The sequence below is a fragment of the Onychostruthus taczanowskii genome, unplaced genomic scaffold, assembly GCF_017590055.1.
Source record: "Onychostruthus taczanowskii isolate IOZ18803 unplaced genomic scaffold, ASM1759005v1 scaffold70, whole genome shotgun sequence".
In the NCBI taxonomy this organism is placed as follows: domain Eukaryota; kingdom Metazoa; phylum Chordata; class Aves; order Passeriformes; family Passeridae; genus Onychostruthus; species Onychostruthus taczanowskii.
In genome coordinates, this window is record NW_024504787.1 from 359,914 (window position 1) to 382,765 (window position 22,852).

The 22,852-nt window shown below is 52.2% G+C and overlaps 1 protein-coding gene across 2 annotated transcripts in view; it reads right to left on the reverse strand.

The window, feature by feature from the left end:
• CNTFR (ciliary neurotrophic factor receptor) overlaps window positions 1-22,852 on the reverse strand; it is a 200,862-nt gene that overhangs the window by 6,563 nt on the left and 171,447 nt on the right. For both annotated transcript variants that reach the window (XM_041421948.1, XM_041421949.1), the window contains exons 6-8: window positions 16,497-16,614; window positions 15,512-15,678; window positions 8,317-8,480 (exon numbers count right to left, since the gene is read on the reverse strand). In XM_041421948.1, coding sequence (XP_041277882.1) covers window positions 8,317-8,480; window positions 15,512-15,678; window positions 16,497-16,614 — 449 coding nt within the window. The remainder of the gene's footprint in view (window positions 1-8,316; window positions 8,481-15,511; window positions 15,679-16,496; window positions 16,615-22,852) is intronic.

A 22,852-nucleotide genomic window follows, 5' to 3' on the forward strand; every position in this document is an offset into this window, starting at 1 on the left:
TACATAACTTCTGAGCTGGGCAGCCATGGATACATCCAGCATTTTTCATGGTGGGGAGAAAGCCCCTGGGTGGGTGCCCTTGACCCAACACAGAAGTTCCCCAACAAAGGGGAAAGCACACCCGGATTGGGTCCAATTGGACACAGACAGGGAGAGACAGAACTGGGGGAAGACACACTGGGGAGGCTGTGGGGGCACGGGTGGACACACAGCATCAAAGGCAGAGGGAGAAATTCCTTAATCCATGTCCTCGCCACACAGAGACAAAAGTTGGAGGAAGGCTGTGCATGGTAATGTTTTTGGCCGGGGTGGGGGTTTGTGTGTCGCTGCCTGCCTTTGTGCACCTGCCAAAAGTCACTCTGACTGGCTGTGAAGTGCTGCCCAGATTAATGAGGGATCAGTAGCCAGTGCAATGCAGAGCTATTAGCATTGCAAAAAAAAAAAAAAAAAAAAAAAAAAAGAAGGAAGAAAAATAAAAGAGAGAAGAGAGGAGAGAGAGACTTGAAAAAAAAGCCCTTGAGCCCAGTAATTCAGAAGACAGCTTGCTGAGGACATCGTGGGCTGGGATCCCATTCCCTGCCATGGTCACATACCCCCACATTCCTGCTTGGAAAGATTATAGAGCTGCTGAGTGCCCACCCACAGTCCCAAGCATGATGAGCATTTGAAAAAAAAAAAGCCCTTGAGCCCAGTAATTCAGAAGATAGCTTGCTGAGGACATCGTGGGCTGGGATCCCATTCCCTGCCATGGTCACATACCCCCACATTCCTGCTTGGAAAGATTATAGAGCTGCTGAGTGCCCACCCACAGTCCCAAGCATGATGAGCACATGGGCCAGTGCCACATTGATGGGATGGAGACAGACACTTGGGACAGGCTGAGGGGAGGACTGCCTGCCACTTAGCTTTCCCCCTGTCCATGCTGGTTCCCCCTGCACAGGCTGGAGGCCCAGGGACATCCACAGCAGCCATACACACTCCAACACCTGGGCCTGCCCTCCTTCCAGCAGAAGCTGTCCCTGTCTCACAGTGCTCAGCCCAGCAGGAGTTAGGGAAGCCATTATCCCCTCTGAGCTCCCCTCATCCTGCTCCCATGGCCCTCAGCCCACCCTGCCAGGGTGTCCTGGCAGTAAAAAAGGTCACTGTGCTTTGTTCCCACCCAGGCTCTGCTCCTGGTCCAGTGTGACCAGGGAGCAGGTACTTGTGCACAGGGTGATGCATGGGCAGGTCTGAAGCCTAGATGTCCTTTGGGAGGGGATGGGGGAAGGGAGGCAGGGAAGAAAACCCCACCCTCCTCTGCCCTGACAGGTGGGCTGGGGGCTGCTGTGTGTTGAAAGGAGGTGCAGGGGGAAAAGGAGGGGTCAGATGCCTCCTTTTCTGCATCCCACATGAAAATGTGTTTTTCCTGGCTCCCCTGTGGTGGCAGTGGCTCTGTGTTGCCATTCCTTCCAGTGCAGCTTCTGGAGTGGGAAGGGAGTGTTCCACTGGCAGTACGGGGATTGCCATTCCTTGACACCTCCTGTTTTCCAGTGCAGCTTCTGGAGTGGGAAGGGAGTGTTCCACTGGCAGTACGGGGATGAGGACTGTCACCCCTCTCTCCCAAGGAAGGGATGCACTGTCTCTGTGTGTGACAGGACAGTGACCATGCACCTGTCCCAGGTGCTGTATCAAGCCTAGATGAGTCTGCCTTCCCCAAAATAAAAGAAGCACCATCTCTTACTATCGTAAGGTGAAGCTGGTGTGCTCACACAGCCTTTGCTACTCACAGCACTCATGGGAAGAAACCCCTTCTAAGAGCACAACCTGGAACTGCCAAACATCTGGCATCCTCACAGCCTTCTCGCCTGGATGCTACTTGAGTTATACAGGATGATGGGGGATAGGGATGGGACATGCAGTGAGCTCTATTACACAGCCACTTTTCCCACAGCAAGGGCCAGATCCTGCCACTGGGCTGCTATGAGCTTTGCAGGGACTCAGCCACACAACCAGATGCTGTTTCAGGTGCCTTCAGTCCCTGCAAGTGCAGGGGGATCCCAGCAGGACTTCCACCTGTCCTGGGGAACAAGATAAACCAAAAGCAGGAGTAATCCCCAAGCAAACTGCCCTGTCACTGAGGAGTTCAGGAGGGTCGCTGCAAATGGCCAGTGCAGCTTGAGAAAACATGTCGCCATGTGGAAAAGAAATGTTTTGCTTTTTCCCTTGCTTGGAGAGCCAACATGTCTGACAGTGATGACTAACAAAGGTACCTCCAGATATCTCCTCCTTCTGCAGAGCTGCAAGAATCAGTCAGTATAATCCCAGACAAAACTTTCTACCTGGACACTGGGATAATTGAAGGTTGGGGAAAATGAATAACGCCCTCTTATTCACTGCCAGCTGGGTAGTGGAAGGCCCACTTTAGCAGGGTCTGAGCTGTGCTCTCTGCTGTGGCCACAGCAGCCTTTCCAGCCCTCCTGGAAAGGCTGCTGTGGTGCTGCACAGAGCCCAGCCCTGCTGTGGGTTTGGGAGGATGAGCTATCACAGGGCTCCTCTGCAGCCTGGGCTGTGCCACACCAGATGCAGCTGAACAGATCCCTTCTGGCTCAAAATAAAGACCATCTTTGAAAGCGGGGGCTGTTACAGGAAAACAAGTTAACAGGAAACTTTCTCCAGATGTGCTGGCCCCCTCCTGCCAAGTGACAACTGTCAGAAGTCACTTTTGCTTGTGGCCCTGGGGAAGATGGGATCAGGAATGCTGAGGGCACTCAGCAACAGCTCTAACCCGGCCAGCTGCCTGCAGATGCCTTCACCACGCTGATGCAGCAGGCTGGGGCTGAAAGTAGCTTGTGCATGGGCATGGCAGAGCACAGACACCAGCCCAGCGTGGTCTGCATCTGGGCAGGGAAAGTTAGGCTTGCCAGCACCTTCCTACCTGCTTGTAGCTGTGTGAGCCTGCAGGTGAGGACGTGCACAAGTGAGTGCTCTGCTGCACTGTGGGACCTTTACAGCTGCCAGCTGCTCAGTATTTTTAGGTCGCCAGCAGTTTCCAAGGGGGCTGAGAGCACCCAGGCTATGCCAGCCAAGGGTCCTGAACCTGCTGTGTCCCAGAAAAGGTGATTTCTGGGCATTTCCCACCCCCACCCTCCTCTGAGAAAATCTCTGCTCCAGCCCTGCCTGCCCCACGCTGAGCTGCGAGTGACACTATTACAGACTAAATATTTTGCACCCACCTATTATTCTTTGGATTTCCCCCCCCTTCTTTTTTAATCACTGACTTTGCAGCCGGGAGGGGAAGGGAGAGAAATGCCGCAATAAAAGCTACCAGGCGTGAAGTTGTAACCCAGCTTGCTCAGGGTGACCTCCCTGCCAAGACTGCCTTGCAAAGAGGGGGAGTGCAGGCAAAGCAGCAGAGGCACAGGGGGATGCAAATGGGCACGAAGAGGCACTCCTGCTGTAAAGTGACATTGCCACCGCGCCGGCAGGGACGCTGCTGTGGCAGGCAGTGGAGCTAATTGCCTTCCTACCCAGCTTGCTCCATCCCTCTCCTTGCCCATCACAGACAGGATATATGCATTAGCTCACACTTCCAGGCTATTTCAGGCTGCTCCAAGGCAGGAACTTCCAGAGACAGCATGTAAGATTCACCTCTCTGATGAAAAAATGTTGCTTTGCCCTGGGAGACAAGCCTGAGCCCACCCTGGCAGCCACTTCCAATATGGATGAGGGAGGTCAGTCCAGGGGACAATGCCATCCTTGCACCAACAAACCCAACACTAATTATTTGGCAATACCTACAAACTTTTCATTCCTGTCCCCAGAGCCCCATCATTTAACCACATCAGAGCAGGCACAGATGTCTGCGTGGGTTTTTTTTTTTGCCCCAGATCCTAAAATCCTGTGATGGTGGGAGCACTTCTGCTTGCACTTCCAGAGAAGGATGCTTCCAGCCTTTGCAAATGCTCACGAACATGGCCCTAATGCTTCCAATGCAGAAGAGGAAGGAGAGAACTCAACCACATTATTAGCTTTAAATATCTCATGACCTTTTACTGCAAATCTCAAGATCTGAGGTGCAGCCCGCCTCACGGTTCGTTAACATTTCATGTTGTCAGCGCGGCCAATGGGTTCAATTAGACTTCAGGACGGCATCTGCAAATTGCTGGCAACCCACAGTAGGAAATCCTCCCTCAGTCTGGCCACCAGCTCTGACGCTGCATAAGAAATACCTTCTTGAGCCTTGCCACATTCCTGGGACGTGCATCGAGCTGGCAAGCGCTCAGCGCACGTGATCTCCCTCCAAGAACTGTGAAAAGGGAGGATCCAGCTCCAGAAAATGCCATGGGAAGGGAGCAAATCGGGTGCAAGACCTGCCCGTGGCTCCCCAGAGATGCTGAGGATGGTGTCTGGCCACCCGCCTGCGTGGAGGGGCGAGCGTGCAGATGTGCTCGCAGGGAGATCGCATGTGTGAGTGCCGCAATCGCTGCTGTTGCGAGTTAACTGAAGGAGCCTGTAAAACCAGAAACAGGCTATTAGCAATCCATTAGGAAAGGGTATCCAGTTCCAGCCTAGGTAAGCCATTAGAGGAACATCTGAGAGCATTAGGAGAGCTCGCTTGGGGCCAGGATGGGGCTATAAAACAGAAGAGGAAACCACGCTAATCTGGCTTGAATTACAAACTTAAAAGCGGGAGAAAAATAAAGGATACCCTAAACATTTAATGTTTTATATTTAGGAGACAGAAGGGGAGATTTTGCCAAAAGGAGAGAATAAAAAACCTGTTTAGGCTACAAATATCCATCTCTCTTCTGGCAGCGGAGAAACCACTAGCCCCTCTTCCAGAAAGGGAGGAGTGTGATTTTAAAGTTGCTTGAGTTTCAGAGCGAGCTCAGTGCTGATGGGGTGGAGGAGAATCTTGAGCCACATGATGTGGCATGGTGTGACATGGCTGCATCTCCCAACAGCTACAAAGTGCTCGTGCCCAGGCTCAAGGGAGCTGCTGTGAGGCCGCACGATCCGGCAGGTGCTTCACTGCATGCCCATGTGCAAACTCACCATCATCATCCCTCTATGATAATCATTCCCAGAGCACATCACCGTAATTCCCAGAGAAAACTGCAACATGAGAGCCGCTAAGTGGTCTGGGTGGAAAGGTGCTACTGAGCAGGGGAAAGGGACTGCAAATGGCACGCTGGGGCTCAAACCCTATTTGCAAAGCACTGGGAAGGATGTTCTCCCCATCGCTGGGTCAGACCCAGAGATTGCTTCATGGTGGGGGATGCTTGGTCCAGGCATCACTGGACTTTCCCTGGAGCAGGGGAAACTGCATTTATGGCCAGCTCACACAGTGGCAGTCTCGATAAGATCCACTGCTCCCGCCACGGATGGCTTCATCTTCTGGTGCCAAGCCCTGGCATTATTAAAATCCTGAAAGGAAGAGCCTGGAAGAAAGCAGACGCTGATTGAATCAGGCCCTATGGTATTCGACAGCTCGACATCCATCTGATCCTATTAGTGCTCATTCGGTCCTGCCTGCCGAGGTGCTGCGCATAAATCAGACCCTGCAAAGATAACGGGAGGTGGAGAGGTGAAAGGGGAGCTGCTTCTTCTGCCAAGAAACACCACGTGTGAGCAGGGCCTGCATGGCTATTGTCTCTGGGCAGCCTTGGATGCTCCTTTGTGGGTTTTCTCCTGCAGGGATGCTGGGCTTCCCACAGGGCTGCCAAGTACCTGCTTAAAACCCACTGCTGGTGCAGAGGTGGGTTGCCATGAGGGGGCAGGGACAGGGCTTAGCCTGTGGACCCTGGGCAGACAGGGATGTGCCAGAACATGAGGTTACCCAACTCCTCCTGACTGCTGGCAGGGACTTCTCCTCTCCCTGCTGAGCTCCAAGCTGCCCCATTATCAGCGTGCAGGTTGTGTGGGCATAAAAAGCAAGGACTTCTCTGTGCCAGTTGCCAGTGGGGACAGCAAGAGCCAAGATGGGGGGCAGCTCGTGGCAAGAGCCCCACGAGAATTTAGACACCTGCACCTTCATGAGAATTAAGACACCCTCATGCAAGCGTGGCACGTGTGACCACCTCATCCTTTCTCAGGGCACTCGTCCTTCTGAGTTGAGACCCAACAGCACCACTGCAGGACAAGAGGGACAGATGAGCTAGACTTGGACCTACCAAACTATGTCCTTCCCTTTCCTGTTTTAATTTGGGGGAACAGGGACACCCTCCAAAATAACAACAAGTCAAACAAAGAGTTCAGGGAGGCTTGGGCATGCTCCCAGCATGATAACATTGGTGGGGTTAATTTTAGATACAAACACCTGCATTTGCAGGGTGCTCAGCTGGGCTAAGCAGGTTGATTGTACCAGTGGGGTCTGGGGTCAGAGCAGCTCCAGCTGCTGCAGCACTGCCTTTCTCTGGTGTTTGGGAAACGATTGAATTAGGCTTCGCAAATAATTCATCTGATGAATAGTGGCAGTTTTCCTCAAATCATCCACAAATCAGATTTTTCATTAACCAGCCAGCAGGGTAGGGACTCAGAAAACAAGGCTGGCACCTCACTCACTGAATGCTTGCACTTGCTCACTGAGCAAATTATTCCCCAAATGCTTTTCTCCATCAGTCAGTGATCAGGAACATGTCTTTTGCAAGGGGATATTGATTAAAAGCTGTACCCAGGACTGCTGCACCTTCCCAAAATGCTGGAAAATGAAACCCTTCCCAGCCATCCTTGTACCCACCAGGAGAGCTGGTACCTTGAGGTCTCTCTGCATCTCATGGTATTTTTACATAGAAGAAGTAAAGTTTTTGCTGCCCAAGAACCATCTTTACCAACTAGGATGGCCCTGCCACCAGTGTCACCACCACCTCACCTGTCACTGCCTGCCTGAGGGCGCTGATGGAGAGACCACAGCATCCCCTCAGGGCTCTGCCAGAGGGGACTGGCATGGCTTGACTCTGCAGTTATGGTACCCCACGCCCAGTGATGGAGGGACCAGCCACCCTGAGGGCGTTTAGGCAGGAGGTAGCTCAGTGGCTACCCCACCATTTTTGGGTGCAAACCAGGGTATTTGTCTGGGTCAGGCTGTGACAGGGTAAAACCACCAGCTTTTCCCACAACAGTTGCACACCTTGGGAAAAAAAATCAGTGCTCTGTTTGGCAGTTCCCACTACATCTTCCCCTTTTTACACAGCTTCTACAGTTTGAGTATTCCTTCCCCAGATGAAAAAAAACCATACCTATAGAAAACTAATACCCAAACTCCACCTATGCTTTCTAACCCCTCTGGATGCTCCACAGATGCTCTCCCACTACTAGGAAAAAAGCAAAGGGCAAAGAGGCAAGCAGGAAAACCATCTTATTTTCAGAGCCACCAGGAAATACCGCAATTTGAAACACAACCTGTGGTGCTGCCTCACCAAAAATCCCGAGCAAATGCAAAAAGTTACCAAGACACCTTGTAGAGCCACAAGCAAAAACTCCCATCCACTCCTCCAACATTTCTCTCTCCAGGAAGTGCTGGCTGGAAGAAAATCCCACCTGGCTCTTTGATGAAGGTGCCAGGGACTCAGTGCTGCCTCTTATTTCACTTTTGGTGTTTTTAGCAAAATCCTTCATCAAGCAAAGCACCTAACTGGTTTTCAGCTGGCCCAGCTTGGGCACAGAAGGGATGCTGGATGAGCTGTGGCAGAGCAGCAGCACCTCCTCTCCAGCCACAGAATGCTTTCCTACCCAACTCAAGCATAAAAGCAGCACACAGAGGTTTAGGGAAAAAAAAAAAAAAAGGGAAAAAAAAAAAAAAGCCTGTTTGTTATCTACCTGCAGTAACAAATGAAATCTGTCCTCCAGGCTACCAAGGATTTCACTGACTATTTTTTTTTTAAAGAAACAAGAAATAAAAGTAAGAAATACGATAACATCTCAGCAATTGCTCAGTGACTGTGCTCTGAGTTATGGAGAGCGGTATTTTATCTCCAGTTCAAAATCTAAATGTGGCAGAGGCGCATTTAAATGTGGTGACATTTATACTTTAAATGCCTTTTACATCTCGTTGGCAAGTTTTATATAGAACATATGTATGGAAAGTAGATAGGGGCCATGGATGAAAATGCGGAGCAGGGAGAGGCTGCAGAGCCATTTGCAGGCAGAGTGTGAGCTACAAAAAAGGTGGAGAGGAAGAGAAAAGCAATGGGAAAGAGAAGGAGAGGAACAGGGTCCAGGTTGCCTGAGCAGTAAATATACATATTTTTTGTCCCTGAACACGTTTTTATAATGCAGCTTGTTCCCAGTCAGCAGCTCCCCTCTCCCTCGCATGCCAGGCAGTGCAGCATCACTCACATGTTGCCACTGGTCCAGGATGAGAGGCCGATACCGCAGGAAGAACTTCAGTGGGAAAGACTCAGGGTCAGGCCACGATGAGGGGTTTTGCCATGACACCTCCAGTCTTCGAGGGTTATTGGGCACAGGTTTGGCCACCACACTCTCCGGAGGGTCTGGCTTCACTGTAAGAGAGGAAAAAAAGGGGGATTGGCAAAGCTTTGCACGTGGCATGCTTCCTTTGTACCCCTTGGCAAAGCTGTCTGGGCTTCGCACCATGTGCTCTCCAAGAGGAGCAGCCAACACGCATCCTTTCCCCAAACTAATTAGATCCAAATCACCTTTTGTTGTCCCGGTCAGTTGTATGGCTGTCCTGGCTCAAAATCCCACCATTACAGAGGTGACAGCACTGGAGACACGTGGAAACAACTGGGCCAGGGCAGAGAGCGTCCCTCCTGCACAGGGCTAATTGGATCAGGATGAGGAGCCTACCATGCCAAAATCTTGCACTTCCCTGGCAGCTGGTGATTTCTGTGAGTGTGACACACATTCAAGCCCACTTGCCTCACAACAATGGGGCAGAGTTTGGCCCCTGGGCTCAGGGCTGGGGTTTTGAGGATTCAAAGCATTGGCACATCGTATTTGCACTGGTCACCTTCCACCCCAGCTCTCTCTCTCACTGCCCTGCTCTGCTTTTGGGATATGGGAATATTTTCTTGCTACCTGCCATGTATTTCAGGTGAATATTAATTGGCTATGAGCTATACAATGTGCTTTGATGTTGCAGCTACTTCCAGAGTGCCGGAAGCTCATCACAGACAGGCTGTGATGAATGTCACTGCCTGTTGCAGAGCAGTCCTTGCTCCTTGCCAAGGGTTTGATCAAATCCTGACAGCTCAAACTCCCAACTGCAATAGCAAAGCTGAAAAAATTTGTGTACGCCCATGCTTATCCTTTAATCATGGTCAGGAAGGAGCTGGACACATGGAGCTAGGCACACAGCTGTGCCAGAGGTGGATGAAGGCTCTCTGTGCACTCCAAAAATAGCAATGCACATGAGTCTTCCTGTCCTGGGAAGGCGCTTAACCCCGTTCCAAGTCCACATGCAGACAAGTGGATCCCTCCTGACCTGAAAATCTCTGGATTGAGCAATGGTCCCCAGGCTCTGACCGCCTTAGGCAGAAGCCTGTCAAGATGTCAGCACCAAACTCCCCTCCCCAGGATGGGGGAGGGATGATGGGGCTGTGGGGAGCCCCCTTCTGCCTGGCAGAGCTCCTGCCCTGCAGTCAGAGGTCTTCTTCATGCTGACTCCAGGGTCCACCTGCTGTGGGTGGGAAGTGATGCCCTCACAGGGGTTTTGCTTACCCTGAGAGAGGAAGGAGGTGGTGGTGAGTGAGCTGCTCCCTCACCACCTGAGCCTGCCTGCAGCCCTGCCCTGGGTGTGAAGGGCATCCTTCCCTCACTCAGATGGGATCAGATGCTGATGCGTGGCCAGTCTGGGGCAAGTGCAGTCACATTTGAGCTGCTTGCTGCCACCCCTGCTCCAGAATGATGGTGGCATTGCAGCAACTGTCCCTGCAGTGCCGCCGCTTGCTCCTCTCAGGAGAAACCAGCCTGTGATGCTTTAAGAACACGCTTTCTTGTCTGCAGGTGAGGCAAAGAGGTGCTGAAGTGAAGCCACAGCCCAGCTACCTTAGTGGGACCTGTTTCCCCCAACACAGCCCAACTCTACCTCTGTCTCCCCAGCCTCCTCTTGCCCAGCACCCCTGCACACACCCTGCTGCTGTCCTTTATCACCATCATCTTCACCACCACACTGGCTTTCACCACCTCCCCTCTGTCACAGCAGGTGCCAGCAGGGCTGGACAGCTTCCTCCTTCCCAATGTCATTTCAGGCTCAGAGGATGGTCACCTGTGAGCCTGACTACAGGTGCCAACTCTCACAGACTCCTCTCTGTGGCAGGACGGGGCACAATTTTCCATTTACAGCTTTATCCTCAGCAGCAGGAACGCTTCGCTGGGGCTGTGCTGTGCTGAGCTACTCCAGATGGCTCTGCAATTCCTCTGCTCACTTCGAATCCCAGGGCTGGGGCTGGACATCAGCTTCCATCGACAGGGACTTGGAGTCCAAACACATACGGAAAAGTATAAATCCAGCGTTGGCTCAGCAGGATGGGTTTGCAAAACAAAAGTCTGTTTGGCTGAACGAATGCAGATGACTGTGAACTGGAGCTCTGCAGCGAGGAAGTGGGAAGGAAAGTGCTGGGCTAGTGATGGATGCAATGGATACTCCCTGGGGTAATGCAGGGGGCCTGGACCTGGTTTTTAGTATGCCAGCCTGAAGGCATGATTAAATTCAGTTGGGCATGGCAAATGTGCTTGGGCAGCAACAAGAAATACTACTGTGACTGTTAAAGGAAGCCAGAAAAAAAAGTGCCCTGAGGCTGAGGTGGGAGTCACCTGCCCATTTTGCAGGGATGTGACCCCTAGGCCCTCTCCTGTGAGTTGGACATTGTTGCTGGTGCACAGAGGAAGGCTGCCCTGGCTTCAAGTTCATGTTCCTGGCTGCTATGAGCCTTCAAACAGCACTGCAGGTTAACAGGACAACCAAAAGTCCCTGATACCTCCTCATGTGTCCCTCCATCCACAGGATTCCTGCCCAGGCTCAAGAGCACAGCAGGGCCAATTCTTCCAAAACCATAGAGCCAAAACTGTTCCTGCCATGTCCTTCCAAGGCAGCAGGAACACAACAGCCAGGAGAGAGGACCATACCTCTGGCAGCCAGTCCAGGGAGGACAAACCTATGTCTCTCAGGAAAGACCTCATCCTGCTGTGCTCATCACGGGAAACACCTGGACTGGTCCCACAGGGGCCAGCTGAGGAGTGAGGGGAGACAGGCTGTGTCCAGCTTTCTGATTTCTATATGACCTTGAAGGAGTCCTTTATACCCCGCAGACAGGGACGAGTGCACCTCCTTCCCCAGCCTTTGTCTGCCTCCATTCAGCCTGCACATGGTGAGGCAGGGGCTGTCTGGCTGTACATCAGCCAGCATAATAGAGCCCTGTCCTCACTGAGGGCCTGCAGGCAGTAACGTAATAAAAGCAGTAATAGTAATAATAATAATGGATGATGGGCATTAGGCTGAGTACTGGTTAAGCGGCTATAAAACCAGATGTAATATTATCCTGCAGAGCTAAGGGAGCATCATCAGACATTCCTGGGAAGGGGACTTGGCCAGGAGGCTACTCACAGCTCTTCCCGCTTGGTTTTTGGCTGCTGTGTCTAACAGAGGGCTCAAAGTGTGAGAAGAGCACCAGGGAGCAGCTTCTCCTAAGGCGCTGCATGCTCACGCTTAACTGCGAGTCTTCAGCTATCCATCGCCCCTGGCTGTTGTCAGACATGTCTCAAAATGAATCTGGTGGTTCAAAAAGGCAGCTGAGACCCTGTGGCATGGAGCGGCCCGTCACCCATCCCGTCTCTCCAACAAGCACTAAAATGGATCCCTTGCAGCCATTAAATATCCCCTGGCATTTTCAATGAGCAGAGGGATATTAAACTCCATGTCTTAGCCAAATGTCAGTCTAGGTAATTTAATTCTGCCTTCCTAAGTAGTATGAATTGAACTGACCTTCTGCTTAGGCAACTGTATACCTGTGTTCAAAGACTCTGAATTTCATACAGACATGGGCATCATGCAGCCTCTCTGAGATGCTCTGCATCTTCATCACCCCAGAGCTGGAGCTGGAAGGATCAGATGACCTTCCCACGGTCACACAAGGCAAGGGCAGCACATTTGATGAAGGTATCCACACCTACAAGGCCCCATCCAAGGCTGCCTTCCTCCTTTTAAGGCTGTGCATCTTCTCATATTTTTCCCCAGGACTGTATGAGGAGAAAGGTGCTGAGGCAGGATGCCAATGTTGCTGCATGATGGTGCTGCTCTGGCTTTCCTGGGGAATGCAAAAAACCAGCTCTTGGGCTGAAACACAAGTGAGGAAGGTGTGGTTGTATCCTAGCTGGCTGAAAATGTCCCCATGCTGTTGCAGCCATCATGAAGGAGATGAGAGCTCCATACACACCACCTCACTCCTCCCTGGAATCTTCCTCTGCCTCCAGGTCCTCTTCCCTACTGTCTCTTTTCCTCCTCTCTGAGGCTGGAGCCCTGATGTCCATAGGGTTCTGCAGGACCTCCTCACACTCACCTTTATTAATGTCAATATTTTTGCAGAAGATGTAATTATGAAAACAATTTGCAGGAGCAAGATGAGGAAGAAGGCAGTCCGCATCTCCTACCAATAGGAGATGGTGGCCAGAGGGCTGGAAAAGCTTTTCCAGTCATCATTGAAAATGACAATGCAGAGTGACCCTTTGCAGCTGGCTGCTAATAACCAGCACGGCACAGCGGCCAGCAAGGCATGGGCTCAGGACAGCAAAAGAAAGTACCAGTCATTTTCCACTCAATTAGAGACCATCTTCCGAGCAGCCGGGGGAAGGATTTCTTCTGGCAACTTCAGAGATGGAGAAAGGAGTGAAGAAGCAAAACCAAAGGAGGTCACTCCTTCCCAGGGGGTTTTTGTGCTTGCCCAGGCTGGATGGGTAGTCTAACCCCAGCAGAAGGTCTTCTCCCAGCTCAGATGGTGCTGGGAGGGAGAGCTGCCTGCCCTGCACTGCTCTCTCCTCGGCTTCAGGTTGCTCTGTCCCCAGCAAGGCACGAGATTTGAGCTACGTGGCTGCACTTCAGCCTTCATGAAGGAGGTATGATATTTTTCTCTAGGCTAAGGGGAAAACACAAGGCAGGCTCTGACAACCAGAGCCCAGGGATTTCTGGAGAAGCATCACACAGGTTCTGGCTGACACTGTCTCTTCATTTTAGCAGGATGTGTGCAGATGTTGCAATGCTCCCACTCAGCATTTTCTCAATGAGTCAAAGCAGCGACTTTGCCCTGAGCCATAGATTTTCCACCCTCCATCTAGCAAAGGGAAACCCAGAAAAATCTCCCAGATAAGAGCTCATTGGGCCAGCTGAGATCCCCAGAGAACCTATTGGATGCTAGATCCACACCTCTAGCACTCCCCACGCTGGGACACAGTCCTGGATTGCAGCTGCAGAGAGGAAAGCTGGAAGAGACACTGAAGCTTCAGCAAGGACTGCAGGCAACCTGGGGCAAAACCGCCTAGCAAAATGCAGCAACATAGCAATGCACTTGTTTTAACACCAGGATGGCATGAGGAGAAGTTCCACTCGGGGTAGGTGGCTGCTGTTCAGCAGCAGCAGATGCTGTAATGATCTGCTAAGCTGTGACTGCCTGCTTCAGCACTCTGTCACCACCCTGTCTGTGCTGCTGGTGCATGGCACCCATTCCAGATCCAAGGAGGAGTATTTCACACTCGTGTAGAATATGTAGATTTTAAGGGCACTGGATACTGAATTGGTTATGGGAGTGGGCTGGTGCAGGACATGGCCTCTCCTATTGGCATCAACCCATCACCCCTTCCCCAAATGCCATTCTGGAGCCAGGTGATGCCAGGTGGTGTGACCTCTCTGAGACGTGTCCTGGTACCCTGCACCCTTCCAGGCACTTGTGCAAGAGGCAGCAATAGTATACCCGTGCTAAGGGCTGGCCCAGGGCAGTGCTGGTCTCTGCTCACCATTCCTCTGACCAGGGCTGAGTTCAAACTGCTGGGCTGGATCCAGCTTTGCGCTGGTGTTGGGATGCCTGAGGCTTGCAGCTGGGTGTGCTTCCCCAGGGGAGCTGCCCTTGTGTGCTGGATGGAGGAGCAGATGTTTGGGAAGCTAGGCAGGGCATGGGTGGGATACAGATGTTACGAGAGGGTGCCCTGAACTCCTGCAGGAGGGAATGCAAGGAACTTGGAAAATGTTGCTTAATTGCTGTCTTGGGCCATGCAGGCTGGAGGTTACCTTCATTTTTAAGGAGTGTATCTTGCACAAACACAACAATTTCCATTTAAAGGCACCCAAGTGACTGAAATTCCACCACTTCCCTTCTAAGCTCCCTGCCTTGTTATTGGCATTCCCAAAGCACTGATGAACACAAGCTTCAGGTATGGACCATGGCTGCAGACACACAGCAGGACAGTCCCTGCTCCAAAGTTATTTCCCTGCTCTGTTCAGAGCTGGTGCCTTGTTTGATATTTTCCAGGATTTGGGGTACAAAGGGAAAATCTGGTATAGCAGTGGAGCTCCTCTTCTTGCGCTCCAGCACTTCCAGCTTTTCCATGCTGTGATGTGCAGCATATCAAAGGCAAAGACCAACCACTGGCTGCACTTTAATTATTCACTTATTTGTTTTTCAGGTTCAGTAATTGCCACACACAACCAGAAAATTGTTTTCCAGCGTATTCCTGAACTCCAGTCTCTCCTATTTTTCCTGTTCTTTGAGGATGTCACAGCTGTAATCCGGCTTTGGATGGTGGCAAAAGCTCCCTGCTTTGCTGTGTTTGGCACTGGATTGCTCAGTTCATGCCCACCCTTCGCAGTCAGGGGTGTATCTCTGTCTGGGTTTGGACATGTTTGGGAAGCATCCCTGTGGCACAGGCTGGGACATGGACACCCCAGTCCACAGGGCCTGCTGCTCCCTGTCCCACACTGCACAGCATCTGCTGTCCTGGTGGGGCAGTGAACAGGTGCAAAAGAAGGAATACGGTTCTTAGGAGAATATTAGGTAAGGGCTGGGGGGACTTGAGTATAGGAAAGCTTTTTCCTAAGGATGGAGACAAGAGAATGGGACATTTTAATGCCTCTTCCACTCCTAGTTCCCATGACTCTGCTTCCAGTACATACACCAAACCTCTCCTTCAGGGACACTCTGAGGGGCAACACCATTTGGACCTCACAATTTTCACAGCTCTCTGTCCTAATATGTGGCAGCTTCTTCCCCAGCATCCCAAGCAGGGAAGAACTCGGCAACCATGGGTGATCTGGACCACTGGGAGTGGGATCACACATGACACCAGGCCACTGATGTGACCAGCATGGAGGCTGCCTGTGGGCACTCTGCCTGCCTCCCCCAGGATGCTCAGGTGCCAGCAGGGCCCTGAGAATGGGCGGGACACAGGGGGAATGCCAGAGTGGCTCAGACCCCAACTCCATGGAGAGCCAGTCCTTTCCCTGCCCCATCTTCCCAAGGGATGACAATGCAGAGCAAGCCAAGCCCAGCTCCGCCCTGGAGAGGCCAGTTGCTGCTGTGGAAGTTACCTATGGCGAACTCGTCAAAGGTGAGAGTGGTGAAGTTTTTGCCCAGAGCATTCGTGACTGTCAGAGTCACCTTGTACTTCACTGTCGAGAAGAGCTGGATGTATCTGATGTGACACCTGTTTTTGGGAACGGCATCCTTCTCACACACCATGTCTTTTGTGCCGTGTCTGGAAAGCAGAGATGAGAAGAACAGTTACCTGTGGATGCACCCAAGCTGCTGGAGGAAGAGGACAGACTGCAGTTCTGCATCCCCACTAAGACAGTGGTCCCCATGCACCAGCCCTTGCTGCAGACAAAAGGCTGCTTTCCTCCTGCCAGGGAATTGTGGGGGCTCCTGTGTATGAGGTTTTCTTCTAAGCCTACACAGAGGCTTCAGTGAACATCCTCATGTTGGCCCCAAGGAAAGAATGGGACCCTGCTGGGGTTGGGTTTGGGTCTGGCCCTCCCATGGGACAAACAAGGTCTCCTGATGGTGACACAAACCTCAGATAATACATGGCATCAGCCCGTATAAGGGCTGTGCCAGAACTCTGGCTCAGGGTAGGGAATGATGCCATGCCCATGGCTGTGCCATGGCCAGTTCTGGGTGAGAGACACTGCTGCTGCCCAACAACAGCCAGCTTACACCAGAAAAGAGCATGGATGTCCCAAATGTGCCAAAAACCAGCAGGCACAACATTCCCTACAGACAAGTGGTGCAGAGGCGATGGTCTTAGGAAGCATGGAAAGGGGACCTGGGGCATGGGGACTCTCCTGGTCCCTTCTAAGAAAATTGAAACTTTCTTGGCGCAAAGTCCTGGTCCCAAACATCCAGTTTGTATGTCCCCAGAAAATCCTTCCCCATGCCATTACTGGGACACTGATGCCATATGCTCAGCACAGGTCAGACCCAGTGCCCCAAGACTTCATGGCACTACCTGAGACCTGCTCCAGGCTGCGGGCACTGAAACCCACCCTGTTGCACCCTTTCTTCCCAGATACTTACATGACAGAGATGTTGAAGGAGTTGGGGATGTAGGTAGGAGTGGGCAGGTGCCAGCTGCAGTAGAAACCCTTCGGGTAGTTGTTGGACCGGCACATCAGCACTGGCTCCTTTGGGGGGGCTGCCAGGGAAAGAGAAAGGGTAATTAACCTAATTAACCTGCTGAGATGGGGTTATCACCAAGTTCTGAGCAGAGGGATGACCCACCACTCCCAGCTGCTGCCAGACTGGGAAGGGAGAGTTTGCAAGGGGAGCCTGGCCTGTGCTTATCAGATGCTGGAATGGTCTGGGGGTCTTTGTCCCATGTCTTCTGCTGAGGTCCTCCATGACACCTTGTTTTGGGCTGGGCTGTGCAAAGTTCACCTTCTCCTTGGGCAGCTCACTGCTTCTAATGAGGCATGGAGTGATAGAGATGGTTTGCAGGTACCAGGGGAAATCGTCTTTAAGGCTGTGACAGAGACGTGGCTGATGAGGAGGAGGTGCTGCTCTCTTGACCCCATTAATCTACACTGCTCACAGCTTTGTCTGCCACATCCCTGGGGAGTGATAAACTTATGGAGGGATGATCCTCCAAATGATCAGAGGTTGCCAAAGGGAGGAAGAAGGACCACTGGTAATATGAGGAGGAACAACGTGAAACCAGTGGAGAAAATCCAGCTCTGCAAGAGGACTAAGAGTGTTAATACTTTTGGTGTCAGGAAGAGCATCCCTGGCTCTACTGCACAGGCAAGAGGAGACAGCATGAGAGCACTCAGTGGGAGCAGCCTTCCTCTGGCCTCATCGTCAGCTGATCCTAGAGGTTGGAGGCAGAAGAGGATTTTAAATCCAGTGAAGTGTTCACGCTGTACTTGGCTTTCCTGGATGCATGTGCAGTGCACTCTGCTTTCTGCAGGAGCACAGCAAGGGCTGCAGGAAAACTCTGCAAGATGCTGGGGGAAGGTGCATGCAAAGAATGAGATTTGATACCTTTTGGCTGATAAATTTTACCCTTTTTGTTAAAAATCTTACCTGATCTGACACCAAAGTCAACTCTTCTTGGTACCCAAGCACTTGCACTGATTGCTAACAGCAGTACCATGGCACAGTGCCTTGCCATAAAATACACTGGACTGGATGTGCACCAGGATTCCCCTTGGAAAGGCTGTCAGATCCTGTGGTGTTCCCTCTTTCCTTTCCTTCCTTAGCCCTCATCCCCATCCATCCGCTGTGAATATCCCAGGACAAGCTCTTCTCTCCAAGCAGGTGGTTTGAAACAAACCGAGCAGACCCGGCAGCCTCAGAGCCTCCTCAGCCCCACAGCCCGGGTGCCCCTGGGGCACGGCTTTCTCGGGAATGAGCTCCAGCTGCGGCTGGATTCTACAGCCTGTTACGGTCTACAGAAGGGGAACTGAGGCACAGGCTTTGCGCACCGCCGGCGCCCTGGGGCAGGGCTCAGAGGGCGCAAACAGTTCACAAGGGAGCCAAGTGCAGCCGAGTCAGGGAGCAGGGAGGAGAGGGAGAGGGGCCGGCGGGAGGGAAGGCTGTGCCGCCGCGCTCCTCCTGATGGCCATTTCAGCCTTCAGCCGACAGACGAAGGCCAGACCTGGTTAATGAGCCTCCGGGTTAGATTATTCAAGCAGACCCTCCACATCAAAACAGAATGGCTAATCGCAAAGCCAGAGACAAGGCCCTGATCCCTGCTACAGCCCCATCCTCTTCCTCCTGCCCGCAGCCTCCTTAACCCCTTCCCTGCCTGCGGGAGCAAGGGCAGCACTGCTGCTTGCGGGGTGCACTGGGGGTCGGGAGGTGTCCCGGAGGGGCTGAAGGGGTTCGGGGGCTTTGGGGACAGCCTCTGGATGCCGGGTGACCGCGTGGTGGCACTGTGGGCTAACAGCACCTGCCCGGCACCCGGCAAACCGGGATGGGGCTGGGAATGTTGCACGGGGATGCTGGGGACACTGGGGATGCCACCGTAGGTGACTCGCACACTCGCCGCCTGCGCTCAGCTGTTCCGCCCGTAAGCGGGAGTGGCAGGGAAGCCGGGCTGAAGCGGGCGGGGCTTTTTCCAGCATTCCTGGAGTCCTGCAGGGTCCAGCCCTACCAGCACGGCCCAAGATGCTGCGCTGCTATGTGCCACAATTAGTCCATCTCAGGATGATTTATCTCCCTTCTCTCCACTGTCTTTGTGATCTGTGCTAATTCCTCCGCTGAGGAGGCTGGGGCGGGCTCACTCCTCCAGGTTCGTTTTGCTGGGAGGAGGAGGGAGGGCTGCACATCCTGTATCCTGCTTCGATCCCCACTCTGCAGCAGCCTTTGAAGATGCCCATTTCCATAGCACTGAATGCCGTGAAAATCCTGCCCTCTCCTTCTAGGCTGGTCCCCAACAGCAACCTCAGCCTTTTATGCCCAGCACGCTCCACCTCTTACCCTCTGGTGTCTTTTAGCAAGCCAGAGGTGGAAGGAGAGACTGGGGCAGGGAGACAAAATGATCCTCGCATCCGTGCCCTCCTGATGCAGAGTTCAAGGACGGATGCAGCCGAAGGGAAGCTGCTGTATGAAGCCTGTCTCAGCCCAACCTTTGCCGCCTTTTTCTGGGCAGACACAAGCTGTCACATAGACACTCCTGCAACCTCCATCTCTGCAGAGAGCCATCAGTCCCAGAGCCACAGGCGTCCCAGGAGGGATTTGAGAGGCAGATACCCCAGTTTCCACCTTGCTGGGCAGCAGGTTCATGGCACGGTGTGCAGTGTGCCACAGAGGGCTGTGACCATGACACCACACGGGTGACCGTGGCCACCACTGCCAGGCACCACAAAGGACAGGGCTGCAAGCCCCTTCTGAGCTGCCTTGCTGCACCAGGAGGGCTCTCTTTGCCCACCCAGCCATGGTATATTCTCCAAGCTGGTGGCAGGTTCCTCATCTCCCTGTGGCAGATGGTAGCCTGCTACCTTGTTCCTCTTCCCTCCTCTCCCAGGAAAGGCACTCGCTGGCACAGCTCATGCTGCCCATCAAAGGCTCTTAAAGACAGCAAATAAAATTGCAGGCTCCAATCGATCCAGCGCGCTGTAATGCTGTCTTTGGAGGTGGGCCAGCCCATCAGGCCAACAGAGAGAGCAAGAAAGGCAATGGAGGAAAACAAAGCCATCAAGGGAGCAGCATTAAAGGCTTTTTCTGCCCTGAGGTTTTAGGCAGTGCTGCTGGGTGTGGGGTGTCCTGCTCCAATCTTCTCCATCCTCCCTCAGATGATGTCCAGCTCTCAGCACCTGCCCCACACCACAAACAGCCTGAACAACAGGTTGAGCTACTTGGGCACTCCTCCCCGGGCTCCTGCACACAGCCTCCCTAATTCTGGCAAATACTTACATCTGTGTTGCTTCATGGAGCTGCTGAACTTTGTAAAAGCAGAGCTCTTTTCCTTTTGCCACAAACAGCTCCTGCCCTCTCTAATCTGTCTATTAACCTCTTACATGGCAGGGAGCCACTTCTCCCATGTGCTCTGCTGATGTCCTCTCTGAAAACCCAGCATGTTTAATGCCTGGCTGTGGCAGCTTCCCAGAGGCTTGGGTTGCATCCAGCCTCGCTGCAAAAGCTCTGGGTGAGGTGAAGAAAGGCTCAGACTGAGCTCAGAGCTGAGCACATCCCATCAAGGCTCACAAACTATGAGATGCTCCAGCAAAATCTGGGTCTGCCACAGCAGTGAAAGCTGGTGCCAGGGTCACTGTCTCTGCAGATCCCTGAAAAGACCAGTGGCAGGAATAGAGCTGGCTTTCCCACCACACAGTGCCCCGTGCTTTGCATCCATTTAACTCTGTCTCTACAGCTTTTTGGAAACAGCTGTCACTTGACCAGCTTCAGCACTTCTGCTCAGCTGGGAACAGCACCACGAGTGTTCCTAGAGGATGAAAAAGCTCTGGATACACCAGTACAGAAACAGATTTTTGTTTCCCTCCTCATCTCTAAAGCCCAGTTGTCCTTGTACCCTCAGTCCCACTGTGCAGGGGGAAAGTGTGACCAATCCATTTTAGAAACCACTAAAAATGATGTACAAGAGCTTTTCCTAGCTCTGCTAGGTCATGAGATAATGGACATTAAAATCATGACACTTTTATATATAGAAAAGTTATTTTGGGTCACTTTTAGAGGCTTCTGAAATGGATCAGTTATAATTTTCCTCTCCTGCTGAGGGCTGAATGTACTAAAGATGCCTTGCTCCACAGGTGGAGGGATACAAAAAATAGCACCAATAAAAGTTTTAAGAGGCCTCTCAAACACTTCTGTAGGAGGTATTTTTTCTGGTGCACTTGGGGCACATTCAGGTGCTGGGCTGATGGGGGATAATGAGCCCATAGTGTGCTTTTGGGGTCACCTGCATAACTCATCATCTTGTCTTGGGCCAGCTAAAACTCCAGGGTCCATGACAGCAGCATGTGCTTGAGCTAGAGGTACAGCTGTGACACAGCCTGCCTGCACATGGGCAGGAGCCCCCCACGGGGGGATAACCCCCCAACCAGTGCTGTTCTGATGCCAAACTCCTGCTGTTTGCACCCCAAGTGCCCACGGCAGGAACACATCATCGCCCACAGACTTTTCTCACACCACTGGTGTGGTGTGGTGGGCACGTACCAATACAGCAAAAAAACCACCCAACTGACCAAAAGCAAAGCTGCAGAGGCTTGGACAGCACAACAGGAATCCACACGGGCACAAGATGCCAGCATTGAGCACGTGGGCACAAGAGCAGCAGACCTTGCTAGTCCACACACGCATCTACACAGATGCTTTTGTTATGCACATGCTGGCTGCCAGCACGATGTATTATTTATCTGACACCGCTCTTCTAAAAGCCTGTTTGTGTACAGGAGGCTGGTAGGAAACAACAAAGAAAACAATGATGAATAAATCATATTTCTACTGCCAGGTGTACCAGGGGAGCATCTGTCTGCCATGTGCCACCTGCGCTGGAGTGCAGCATGGCTGTGGCTGGGGACCGTCCCTGCCATGGACCCAAATGTTTGGGTGCAACTGTGTTTTGTTGCTGGAGAAAGGGAGGGTGGTGAAGCTTTGAATTTGCTCTGTTTCACCTTGACCATCTGTTCCTGGGTAAGTGTGAGGATGAGAAGGGGTGTGGAGGACAGCAGGTGATGCTCCCTATGTTCTGGGAACATCATGCTCACAGCCACCACTTCTTCAAGAAGGATAAAGCAGGTGTTTTTAATTTGTTGGTTTTGTGTGTGGTTTTTTTTTTTTTTTTTTTTTTTTTTTAAGTTGCTGCAGCAAAATTCATTTGAGAGAGAACTAGAGAACCCAGGGGTGCAGGGGCACAGGATGAGATGGGTTTGTTTCTCCCTGACCTCCTGGGTGACCTGGGCAAATGATGGAGACAGGGTTTGCATCTCTCCCTTTCAGTGTAAGCCACCCCAAACTTAGCAAGTGAACATTTTCAGGGGGACATTCCTTTCTCTTGAAATTAGACACCGAAGATATATCCCTCTGGAGTGTGAGGCATCCCAGCTAATCACCAGAGCTGCCCACATTCAGCCAGCACCTAGCCCAGCCCTCAGACTTAACAGTGCATCACCTCCCTGGCAGCCCCCAAAATCAGCCAGGGACACCTGCAGCTGCAGCCAAACACCCCCGACCCTGCTGCCACCTAGGAGCCATCTCCCCAGCTCAAAGAGCAAGAATTTATTCCCCAAGAAGGTGCTAGAGAAAAAGGTGGACTCAGCAACAGATAAATTTCTAAAAGGCCCTGTTTTACACTGATTGGGGCTCATAAACCAAGCTATGGATTTTCTCATTTCCCTTGCAGAAAATTCAGTGAGCATGGCAAGAGGCAATGCTGTAAATTTTTGGTCAAGGCATGAAGAGAGGAGAAGAGAAGAGAAGAGAGGAGAGGAGAGGAGAGCATCCCACTTTGAGCCAAAGTGACAGGTCAAGCTCCCAGTGTGATCACAGGCTCCCTGAAGTTTGCTCCACCCTGCAATGCATGAGGCCACGCTGTTTCCAGCACAGCACAGCTGCTCCTCAAACCTGACCATTCTCCAGCCTCCAGAAAATTATCAAGCAAACCTCACAGCATTGATCTGTGAAAGGAAAGAGCAAGAGCAGAGGGGCTCTGGCAACCCTGACACAGGGTGGGCTGGTTGTCTGGAATGGCATCCTTTGCTGGAGGTGCTTCCCAAGGTGCAGGATGCTATGGGAAGACGATTTAGGCAGAAGAAGCCATCTGCCATCCCAAACCCATGACAGACACTCCTGTTCCCACTCCCTCCGGCAGAGCTGGTGCTTGGCAACATTGCTGTCCCAGGGAAATCCTGCTGAGCACACCAGCACTCCAAACCCAGCTGTGCTCCTGGAGGTGACTTTATTCCCATGGCACA